Below are 12,044 nucleotides of genomic sequence, written 5' to 3'. Positions count from 1 at the left end.
ATAATTACTAATCAATGCAAATACATTTTTAGCAGGAGCTTTATTTATATCAAAAGGGATATAAATTAGATTTTTGTCAAAAGGGACTTTGAATTTTGGGATTCAAAGCAAAAGTGTCCAAAAACACATTTAAAAAAAATAGTGTAGCTTTCGCTCGCTCGTAAATTTGTTCAAATTTTAATTAATAAATCATAAAATTAAAAAAGATTATTCTGTCGAGCTGACTGGGCTGCGCATGCGCAGTATGAATATACAAGCCGGACGCGAGGCCTAGCAACACCAAAACTCTTCCTCTTTCTTATTTCTCTATGTTCTATTAGTTTCAATACTATCTTACTCAGAAGAAAAGCAACACACCAAATAAATATGGAGATTGGAACGGAGATTAGCAAGAAAATAAGGGTAAACACTTTACAACGCGTTGAATTCTGCGCTGTTTAGCGTGCTAGCTTACCTGCATATCAGTTGTTTCAATGTATGTGTGCTGTTAAGTGCGTGTGCACGTTATTGCTCGTTTTTTGTCTTTTATCACCGGTTCTCTTTTATTGAGCGTGTTTGGAATGTTTTCTGTATTTTAAAATAGACTAAAGTTTGTTCGGTTGTGTGTTTTGAAAACATATAGTCACTAAGTAACGTTACCATAGTGTTATCTGAAGGACGTTGGGAATACCATGTAATAACTATGTTAAATGAGCTTATTTTACCATGTATTTATACATTTTAAAATGCCATGTTATTGTAATGTGATAGCATCACTTGTGCAATAGCACTACCACAGTGCTTTGTCAAGGTTAGGTTGGTGGTAGTTATTGTTTGTCTGTTTAATACTCATAAGTTCTTTATTTAATAATGTTCTCTTGTAATATTGTAATCTAATGTTTTACAGGCCGCAATCAAAGGAAAGTTGCAGGAGCTCGGCGCTTATGTGGGTAAGAAGTCCAGATCAACAGGATCTAGTTTTGATCAACTGTATTGAGTTTTCGTTAGTTATTATTTGTAGTGTTTGCTCCAGAAAACTGTAACAGGAAAATCTTGTCTGCAAAACAGGAAGTTCAGTCATTTTTCTAGAGAATCAGATCGAAATGACACTTACTCATGACAGAAACTTTATATTTGTATTGCAAAGAGATGTTCTGCAATGTCAAATTACAATAGAGTAAATAAACAAGCAAAATGAGTAGCACTAAGTAATATTACAGTGCTGAGTAAACTAAGAAAGCAGCAACTACATTTAAACGATTGGAATAAATTAAACAAATTAGTTGTGATCAACGATCATCATTATCCAGGGTTAGATTAGCAGTCAATTCTTCCATCCTCATGCATGTGTAAATGATGTTGTATTATAACTGTATTAAGCTGTTTAATATGATGGTTCACTGGATTAAACACTTTACCTGTTTGTCTCTGTCAGACGAGGAGCTTCCGGATTACATCATGGTCATGGTGGCCAATAAGAAGAACCCGCAGCAAATGGCGGACGATCTGTCCTTGTTTCTAGGAAACAATACCATCAAGTTCACTGTATGGTAGGTGAAAGTCTCCCTCTCTAGATTGTGATGTTTGGTGTCTCTAAGACTTTTATTTTTGTTTTTTAAAATGCGTCTCACCAAGACTGGTCAAAAATACAATAGAACAGTAATATTGTGAAATATTATTACAATTTAAAATAATTGTTTTGGATTTCAATATATATATAATTCATTCCTGTGATGCAAATCTGAATTTTCAGCATCATTACTCCAGTCTTCAGTGTCACATGATCCTTCAGAAATCATTCTGATATGATGATTTGATGCTCAAGAAACATTTCTGATTATTATCAATGTTGAAAACAGTTTGCTTAAACCCAGTAAAGCAAAGATTTAAAAAAAAAAATTTGCGTTGTAGGTTACATGGTGTTCTGGAGAAGCTGAGATCGGTTGCAGTTGGTATGATTCATGTTGGAGACGTTGTTTACACTCACATCATGTGACTTGTTGCATCCCATAGTGAATATTTTTACTTAAACTTTTTTCTTTTGCAGAGCCCACATCTGTCAGTCCACCCGTCGTGCACTCGGAGACGAGCATCCCGGTGGAAAGCAAAAGGAGGGGGGCGGAGCCTCGCGCGCTCGCCGTTTCCAGCTCGCGCTCTGATAAGGTGGAGGGACGCGTCTCGAGCTCTGCACACGAGAACCGCACCAGGTATTTCATTCTCACGAGTGGATCAGCAAATCACTGTGAATTTGACTTGGGGCTGCATGATATGTCAAAATAAAATTGATATCGGGACATTCGATTGTCGAATTTCACAGCCTGACATTTTAATTACATGATAGATGCACTTCTGGTTTCAAACTGCATACATGTAAATTAACACACAGTCTGAAACTGGCAGGGCATATTTTTATTTGTTGGCAACCCATCAGAATAAAAGCTTGATGGTTCACCATTTGAAATTTAAACAAATATTAGTATTGTAATTTAACAGTTATGTTAAATATTTTTATTTATACAATAGTATTTCAATTTATTTCTTATTTTAAATGTAGACTATGCTAATTCTGGCCCTCTAGCATGTAAAAACTGCATGTATTTTGTGGAAGAACATTGTTTTGGTTGTGCTTCGGCTCTGTGCGACTGCGGATGAAAATGGTTATCCTGCTGCTCATCAAACATTCACTATAGGCTTAATATATATAACCAGTTTAGATGGAAAGGATCTCTTGTTTAAGATGTTACTGTAGCTTTAGCCCTTAATAGACACGCTACTTCCTTGAAGATAAATTCCAGCACAGCACAACAACAACCATAATGAAATGATCCTTCACAATAGATAATGCTTTACAGTCAACTCTGTTAGAGAGCTTCATATGGCAATTTATCGGAAAATACCTCTCTCACCTGTTGAGGATTAAAAACGGCATCACTATTTTTTCCAGTTTATTTTTATTTTCATTTGACTTAATCATGATAACCATTTTTTACAAACTCACTGTAGTAGGAGAGGCTCTTCTGAAAGACCCTCCAGACTCACATCCGCTGTCAAACCGCTGATGGAGGCATCGGCTGAAGCTGTGATTGACATCAAGCCTGACCTGGACGATGACCTCATTGGCTATGACCCCCTGGAGCAGAGCTTGACCTCGGGTCACACACAGGCTTTATACAGCCGATCGACAGCAGAGAGGCCTCGGCCAGCGGTGGATTCTTCCAGACGGACGGCGGACGCGTACAGATCCACAGACGTCACGAGAGGTCAGGAAAGGTCAGGTTCCAGCCATGAGCGGGGCTACAGGAGTTCAGCAGAGAGCAGCAGGGTGAGTGAATTTCGATTAATTGAAACATCAGTTCAGTCCTTCTCTGATGCTACAGCTCTTCATCTCAATCAATGACATTCTGCTGGCAGGATTTGTACCGGAAACGAAAGGCGCCCATGGCCAGTTCAGTGGTCCGGGTTCACAGAGGTCATGACCACCGCGGGCAGGAGGCTGACGATCTGGATGAGGAGGAGGATGAAGATGAAGATGAGGAGGACTATGGTATGGCCAGCAAAGTGTCTCTGCCATCGAAACCTGAGCGCAAGTACGTCCCCCTCTGAAATAATGGAAAAGACATTTTTGAAATAAGGATGTTTTTGGATATTATTGCCAAGATTTATTTGGTCCTAAAAAAAATGGTGTTTTGTGTGTATTTCGCAGACCTTCTCTCCCACCAGCCAAACAAGCCAACAAAAATCTAATCCTCAAAGCAATCTCAGAAGCTCAGCAATCCATCAGCAAGACCACTACATACACAGGTTCAACGTTTACATGTAATATATTACAATTAATAATAAACAGAGCAATTCCAATAGGATCTAGGAAATAGGATCTAGGATCTTGGAAATAGGAAAACAACCTAACAGTTGTTTTAACTTAACAGTGCATTTATCAAATATTGAATTGACCTATTGACTTAAATATTTGAGAGTCGATCTCTCAACTTTTTTCTTAATATTTTGAATTAGCTGCTTCTTACATATTTATAACTTTTGTCTTTTTTATATTACTATTTAGGTTTCAATTTTATTTTTATTCCAGTTTTAATTTGTATACACTCACCTAAAGGATTATTAGGAACACCTGTTAAATTTCTCATTAATGCAATTATCTCAGCCGACTGATTCAAGCTGATAGAAGAGCAACTTTGACTGAAATAACCACTCGTTACAACCGAGGTATGCAGCAAAGCATTTGTGAAGCCACAACACGCACAACCTTGAGGCAGATGGGCTACAACAGCAGAAGACCCCACCGGGTACCACTCATCTCCACTACAAATAGGAAAAAGAGGCTACAATTTGCACAAGCTCACCAAAATTGGACAGTTGAAGACTGGAAAAATGTTGCCTGGTCTTGATTTCTGTTGAGACATTCAGATGGTAGAGTCAGAATTTGGCGTAAACAGAATGAGAACATGGATCCATCATACCACTGTGCAGGCTGGTGGTGGTGGTGGTGTAATGGTGTGGGGGATGTTTTCTTGGCACACTTTAGGCCCCTTAGTGCCAATTGGGCATCGTTTAAATGCCACGGCCTACCTGAGCATTGTTTCTGACCATGTCCATCCCTTTATGACCACCATGTACCCATCCTCTGATGGCTACTTCAAGCAGGATAATGCACCATGTCACAAAGCTCGAATCCTTTCAAATTGGTTTCTTGAACATGACAATGAGTTCACTGTACTAAAATGGCCCCCACAGTCACCAGATCTCAACCCAATAGAGCATCTTTGGGATGTGGTGGAACGGGAGCTTCGTGCCCTGGATGTGCATCCCACAAATCTCCATCAACTGCAAGATGCTATCCTATCAATATGGGCCAACATTTCTAAAGAATGCTTTCAGCACCTTGTTGAATCAATGCCACGTAGAATTAAGGCAGTTCTGAAGGCGAAAGGGGGTCAAACACAGTATTAGTATGGTGTTCCTAATAATCCTTTAGGTGAGTGTATATTTTCCATTTGTAATTTTAGTTTTATAACCTATTTCAGTTATTTGCCAAGGTAACTTTTCTCATTTTTGTTTTTAATTTTAATAGGGTCCTGTTATACTTTTTACATGTTTAACTTTCTTTAGTGTGTAATGTTGCTGTTTGGTCAAGAAAAAAGTTCCAAAGTACAAAGTCAGTCTAAAGGGAGTTATTCTCAATATCAGTGTGCACTGTTTCTGAACTCCCTGAGTTTTTTTTTCCGAGAACGAACACGTCACGATGTTCCTCATTTAAATAATTATATCTAATATTTATATTTAATTTATTTCAGATTTATTTCAATTAACAATCAATTCAATTTTATTAGTTTTAGTTAATGTAACTTTGGTCTATATTCTCATGTCCAGTTCCCCAGCGGCAGACCGTCCCTGTAGCGCCACGAACACGTTCGGCCAGTGACGAGATGAGTAATGCTGCAATCAGATTGGTCCAGGAGCACCTGCACGCTCTCATTCCCCAGGATACGCTGCACAATAGTGAGTTTAATCTGTTGCTTAAAGAAATATTGTGTCATCAGAAGGAACTAGAAATCAGACTTCACATTTCTTTCTCTTGTGTGTTTTGCAGCCCAATCCAGACCTTTAGCGTCTCGTCTGCAGTTGGAGCTTCCAGACGAGGACAGCCGAGAGCAGCTCAGTGAATACGGTGAGAGAGATGGCCTCATTTTAACCTCTTAATGGCAAAGTACATCTTAATTGTATTATGGATGTCATTCAGTCACGTTCTCTGATGCTCAATAGTTTCATGTAGCCAGACCTTTGACTGCATGGTCCGTAATATGCAGCTTACTTGATTGGAAAACCGCCCACGTAGACAGGAAGAGACTATCTGAGCAACATGTAAAGCAACAAACCAGTTTGTTTTTATTTGGCATTTAGTCATTTGAATATACACCATATATATACCATTCAAAAGTTTGGGGTCAGTAAGCTGTTTTGTTTTTTACTTTTATTCAGCAAGGATGCATTAAATTGGTCAAAGGTGACAGTAAAGACTTCTAAATTATTCCGAAAAAGTCTTTTAAATAAATGCTGTTCTTGTGAACTTTCTATTCATCAAAGTCCTGAATTATTTTTTATGTTTTCAACATTGATAATAAGAGAAAAAAAAATTGAGCAGCAAATCAGCATATTAGAATTACTGCAAAACATTCAAAAACAAAAATCATCAACCCCAAAACTTGGGGTCACTAACTCAGATTTGTGGTTGTTTTGATGCAGAGCTGCAGGTCTTAGAGGCGGCGAGAGTCAAGGCCTTGGACTCACGTTCATTCATCATGAGGAAACCAGAGCTGGAACAGACTCCACCAGTCAGGAGCAGGCTTACTCCTGTCAATCAGAATGAAGACCCGCCCACCACATCCCGAATGGTGCAGGCCAGGTATGACAGACAGGTTTCAATCAAAAACAACATTCGGGTCCATATTTTTATCCATATACAGTTAGGGGTGTGAAGCGTCACTGATTACGATTATCATGTCTTCGATACGATATCACGATGCGTTGCAATATCACTACACATTGCTACATTTTCGTCATTGAATACAAGCAGTGGCGCAAAAAGTGGGTATGCGCTATATGCGGCGCATAGGGGCGCGTAGCACCAGGGGGGCGCCAAAGCGATGGTAATTTTTTTTTTTTTTTTATCTCTATGTAGCTGCTGTTGTGCATTTCTAAATAATTTCTGCATTTCCTCAATGTTATATAACTTTTTGGAGGACTAACAGGCTAGAGTAGGATATCCATAAGATTCCATCATATAATTTTGACATAGAGAGGGGGGGATAATATCGCGAGCAGGCGGGGGCGCCGTGAGCGCTGAGCGAGCAGGTACGAGTCGAAAAAGATGGATATAGCAAAAAAGCTGTCGGGACTAAAAATAGAAAAAGAAAGAGGGAAAAGGATATAGCATGTCAACTGATGCGCCAGCAACTAAATAAGTGGATGGTCAAAGGCAACAGGTAGATTTAAAGTGTGACGTCGACACGCATGTAGGAGATTCCCGGTGGGCCGACGTGCTTTTTGAGCCGATACATCTAATAGGCTATTTTTTTTTTGTTTTTGTCTTTATCTTAACGGCCCATAAAACTCGTACATCGGCGGCCCATTCGTTTTGTTTTGTAATGTAATGTAGACAGACGCTGTTACTAAAAAAGGTTTGATTTTTTCTTTGTTTAATTTGCACACTGAATATGGGTTGGAGCTTTTAATTTTGAACTCTCAAAGTGCACCAGATCGATGAATTCAACATTAAAAAGCACAAAATTTTATTACGGGGGAGCATGCCCCCGAACCCCCCTAGAGGGACAGAGGTCCACTCAGCAGTGGATTCATAACTGTGAAGTATAGTTACATTGTATTCATAAATGAAAATTTTGTACTTAGTTAATCCGTTACTCACTCATTAGGCTACATGGCGCAGTTATTTTTTTTTTGACACTGGGTAGTTGCGCCCCTGAATACAAGCAGTCAGATATATGAACTCCCTTTTTATTTTATCTGCTCCAAGAAAGTACACTCCCTGAATGTGGTCAAACAACACTTAAGTCTGAACAGCAGACGACAGGAACATTAATAAACACTACTAAAAGCGCATGAAACTGTCAAGTAGTGTACTTAAATGACAATAATGCTCACGCACACGATCACACACACGCTCACACACTGTAAATGTTAAAATAGTGGGTGCCTTTTTTATTACTCGCTTTTGTGTTTCGCCTCCTTCCGCCATTTTATGATAGCGAGACAAGCGTGTATGTGATGAATGACGTCAGAGAAACGTGAGTAGGCAATATTTGATTATGGTCTATTACTGCATCGATGCAGAATCATCCACGAAACAATTTTCAACACCGCTAATATACAGTATTGTTCAAATGTTTGAGGTTGGTGCTCATATCCGGTTCTCTTCCCGCACAGAGAGAAAGCGGAGGTTGCGGGTGGCTCAAGTCCAAAGTTCATTGTGACATTAGATGGAGTTCCCAGTCCGTTAGCCAACCGCACAGATCAGGAGATGGAGCCTGAGGACGAGTTCAACACGACCTCTGACCTTCCGGAAAATAACAGTCCCAAACCTGACATCCACCTCAGACTCGGCACTGACTTTATAAACACTGGCGGTAAGATGAAGATACTCATGTTTTAGGGATCTTGTGTCTTGTTCAGCAATAACAGTGTATATAACAATGCGGTTATTTTTTCTGGAAAATGTATCCTCTTAAATGTTTTATAAAGCACAACCATAAAGGAATGTCTGTTTTTGTTAATCAGTTACAAGTTAGGGTTATTAATGATTTGCTCATTGTTTTTCTGTGGTAATGGACATTATGCCCGTTTAATTTTAATACTAAACCCAGACCATTCTTGAAATGTAGTCACATGACTCGTTTATTCCAGCTTTAGTCAACGTTCCTCTCCAGTTTGTGCCTTGCTCACCCTCATTCTCTCTGTCTTTCTCCTGCAGATAGAGAGATGGATGAGGTGGAGGACATGGACGTAGAGCCGGTTCAGGCTAAACGGCAGAAACTTCCAGAACGCTGCAAGTTCTGGCCTGCGTGCAAGAGTGGAGACGAGTGTTTGTACCATCACCCCAACACACAGTGCAAGTGAGAACATAGAAAAAGATGCCATATTATGCCCTTTTTGTTTTTACGCTCTACTAGAATAGGTTTCCATGCTTAAATGTTCAAAAACTGCTCAAATATTTGACATTTTTGCAGCACCCCTCTTCCCAGTCTGTCAGTAAAGCTCTATGAAGCCCCTCCTTCTGAAAAGCATAATGTGCTCTGATTGGTCGGCTGGACTAGTGTGTTGTGATTGGTCAACCGCTTCCACCATGTTTGGAATTGTCACGCCCCTTACCATAACTGCCAGTTTCAACACTACTAACTCAACTCCACCAGGCCCCGCCCTTTTATTTAGCTTGTGCCTTGGCCGGGATTTATTTAAATGAGGAATTTTGTCTTCTAGACCGCTTTAGTCCGGTTCGCTTGAACAATAACCACTGGACTGCCAGCACAATCAGTGAGTTTTTGTATCAAATCCACTGCCTTGAACAATATATTTCAAGACCATTTCAGCATCTAATGCCATGAGCGCTGAGACTGAACTGTTAGGGAATTTACAGTTAAAGGTGAACTAAGTAACTTTTTTACTTTAACCGAACAGCTTCGAAGTCATTGGAATAGTTATATGACTTTTTTCAGGTTGAATGGTGGTCATCTCGCTCCCCCCAAGTGCCTGTGAGCCGAAAAACCACCCTTGCAACTTTGGGCCGGCGAGCCCAAAAGTATCGCGTGATATCAGGTCTCGCGATGTAACAAATTGCTTTACAGCACTGCACACATACACTATCTAAACATTTATATGCTAGCCTTCTGTGTATCATACATACCTCAGTGGACATGGCTCTGTGCGTTCGCCGGCTTCTTTGAAAACAAATGCACATGACGAGCGGGAGAAGATGGGAGGGGGGAGAGTCGCCAACGAGTTTTGACGACAGTGTTGTCAAATATCTATTCCGAAGCTGTAGGGGGAGCTCTATAGAGAAACCTGCAAGCAAAAAGCGAGAAAACAGCGAAGAAATCGGCAAAGCTGCATAGTTCTGCTTTAAGGACCCAAGGACCAGATATGATTTATGAAGACCAGGAGTTAGAAGTGCAGTCAATTTAAGACAAGAGTCAGGATTAAGAAAATTAAGAAGATAGTTTGCAGTTTCATCAGGCAGAAATCAGCTTCAAGACTCATTTACAACAAACTCAGCATTTATACCCTCACCAAGGTCTAAGCTACTTCATTGCTTCAGGGTGAATGATTCTGATTGGCTAAGAAATAGATAAACAGTAAATTTCCACACATGGACTGATAGGCAGTAGCACATCTCCATAGTCTGTACGTCTGCCACCAGGACCCTGAGTTAGGTGCCAGCATGTCGAAGAAAACAAGTCAGTCAATCTCCAATAATGCCAGTTGTTCCATAACCTGTAACCAAGAATACTAACACACACACACACACACACACACACAGACACACATCTTCTTCAAGGCTGGATTTGGTCGGGCTCTAACAATCAATAGGAGACTCTTCCCAAAACATCCAGATAACATGTTTTTTCTCTCAGTGAGAGGACACTTTAATATAGAACAGTAAAGTAAATGCTTTAACTAAGAAATGGTCCCTTAAACTATTGGTTCCAATGACCTTAGGGCTGTCATGGTGTGCTAGAAGAACAGATATATGTTTTAACACATGTTGAAGATCTTTCTCAAACACAAAACGAGTCCATATTTCATCTCTGGAAGCTGAATAAGCAAGCTCTGTTGCATGGGCCAGACCCTCAGCAATCACACTGGTAACTTCTAGAAGTAAAATCTCATAAGCTTAGAGAAGTCATTCAACTCATTTGATATGTAGAAGGAAAAATATTGATTAATCCCTTGATTATAATCACTCATTAGATATACATTAAAGCAGCAGATTCCAGAATCCAGTCTCTTCAGAACTGTCCTAATTATACAGGCCTCGTTAAGAACAACTGGTCGTTTAGATGCGGTGACTGTATGTAAATGTTGTTTTTTGCTTCTGTTGCAGACTGTTTCCTAACTGTAAATTTGCAGACAAGTGTCTGTTTATTCATCCAAACTGTAAGTTCGATGCGAAGTGCTCCAAACCAGACTGTCCGTTCACACACGTCAGCCGAAGAGTCAACAGCAACCCTCCAAGAGCAGGTGTGTACGACAGATCAAATACATGGGGATGCGTTCAAAATGGCACTTTGATACAGCCGCCAACATTTGACCTTGTGACCTTTGACCCTGTAGCTCCAGCTCCAGCTCAGACCAGCAGTGTGTGCCGTTTCTTCCCAGAGTGTAAAAAGCCGGAGTGTCCGTTCTACCACCCTAAAGTGAGTTTCACATCAGCCTGTGTCACTTTGACTCTTGAAGTTGTTAAACTCCACATCATAAACAGTGTCAGTGAGAAACAACCTCAGATAAAGCTGAAATTTGATGTAGACATTTACACACATTAGAGTGATTTCTGAAGGATCATGTGACTCTGAAGACTGAAGTAATGATGCTGAAAATTCATTTTTAAATATATACAAATAGAAAACGGTAACTTTAAATTGTAATAATAGTTCACAATATTACTGTTTTACTGTATTTGATCAAATAAATGCAGCCTTGGTGAGCAGAAGAGACCTAGTGTAACACTTTACAATAAGGTCTTTGTTAACATTAGTTAATGCATTAACTAGCAAAGTAGCAATGGACAATATATTTTTACTGCATTTATTAACGTTAATACCGTTAATGTTCACAGTGCATTAACTTATGTTAACAGACACAACTTTGGATCTTAACGTATTAGTAAATTACCATTAAGAAATGCTATAGAAGTATTGTTTATTGTTAGTTCATGTTAACAAATTAAACATTTTTGTAAAGTGTTAAAAAAACATTTAAAAAAAATGTATCTTTAACTGATACTCGAGTGACATTAAATCAAAATTGACACCGTTAACTTAGCGTGAGCATGTTATTCCAAATTTCGATTTTTGAATCTTTTTAATGCATTTTGACTCATGATGCACTTATTAATTTGCTCACATCCCTTAACGTTTGTTTTGCAGCCGTGTAGATTTGCGGCGCTGTGTAAGCGAGCAGACTGTACCTTCTACCATCCAGCTGTGGCAGTGCCGCCCAGAAGTGCTCTGAAATGGACCAAAACACAAAGCAGGTGCAGCAAACTCACATGTGATCGCAGTGAAGCGCTTGAATCAAACTTCTCTAATACTTGTTTCTTCCCCCACAGCTGAGTAACACTCGGGCGATCGATCACGACTGAGCCGCAGCGTTTCTACTCTTCATGCAGAGCGTCTCTTCTGACATCATTCTTAACATCTTTGTTTTGTGCTTTCACATTTTTTTTTGATTAATTTTTAAAACAAACTAATTTTATAAAATGCAACTTTCTGTAAACTGTTTGCAGAATATCTTTGGTGTATTAAATGTCAACAATACACACA

At 39.5% G+C, this 12,044-nt stretch overlaps 1 protein-coding gene across 2 annotated transcripts; it reads left to right on the top strand.

Annotated features, from left to right (window-relative positions):
* The first annotated feature begins 232 nt into the window (after window positions 1-232).
* On the top strand, window positions 233-12,043 carry zc3h14 (zinc finger CCCH-type containing 14). Of its 2 annotated transcripts, none has more exons than XM_081378471.1 (17): window positions 233-402; window positions 887-929; window positions 1,415-1,529; window positions 1,891-1,931; window positions 2,027-2,186; window positions 2,983-3,301; window positions 3,391-3,566; window positions 3,683-3,780; window positions 5,365-5,493; window positions 5,585-5,662; window positions 6,238-6,397; window positions 7,936-8,135; window positions 8,480-8,621; window positions 10,607-10,743; window positions 10,837-10,919; window positions 11,649-11,755; window positions 11,831-12,043. In XM_081378471.1, exons 1-17 carry the CDS (start codon window positions 367-369, stop codon window positions 11,832-11,834), a joined length of 2,028 nt encoding a protein of 675 aa, XP_081234597.1. In that variant the 5' UTR covers window positions 233-366; the 3' UTR covers window positions 11,835-12,043. The 2 variants fall into 2 exon arrangements, with proteins under 2 accessions (XP_081234597.1, XP_081234596.1); XM_081378470.1 differs by having other exon boundaries at window positions 234-402; window positions 3,683-3,795; window positions 11,831-12,041.
* Window position 12,044: the final 1 nt, after the last annotated feature.

Source organism: Scardinius erythrophthalmus, assembly GCF_964197995.2.
Source record: "Scardinius erythrophthalmus genome assembly, chromosome: 11".
NCBI classification, from domain to species: Eukaryota; Metazoa; Chordata; class Actinopteri; order Cypriniformes; family Leuciscidae; genus Scardinius; species Scardinius erythrophthalmus.
This window is presented reverse-complemented; position numbering and strand designations above follow the sequence as displayed.

Bases quoted from the DNA above. Each gene is read 5' to 3' on its own strand.
- zc3h14 (XM_081378470.1), top strand. From the start codon at position 367: ATGGAGATTGGAACGGAGATTAGCAAGAAAATAAGG. The intron at 930-1,414 runs GTAAGAAGTCCA...TGTCTCTGTCAG, and splicing joins GGAGCTCGGCGCTTATGTGG to ACGAGGAGCTTCCGGATTAC. The intron at 8,622-10,606 runs GTGAGAACATAG...CTTCTGTTGCAG, and splicing joins CACCCCAACACACAGTGCAA to ACTGTTTCCTAACTGTAAAT.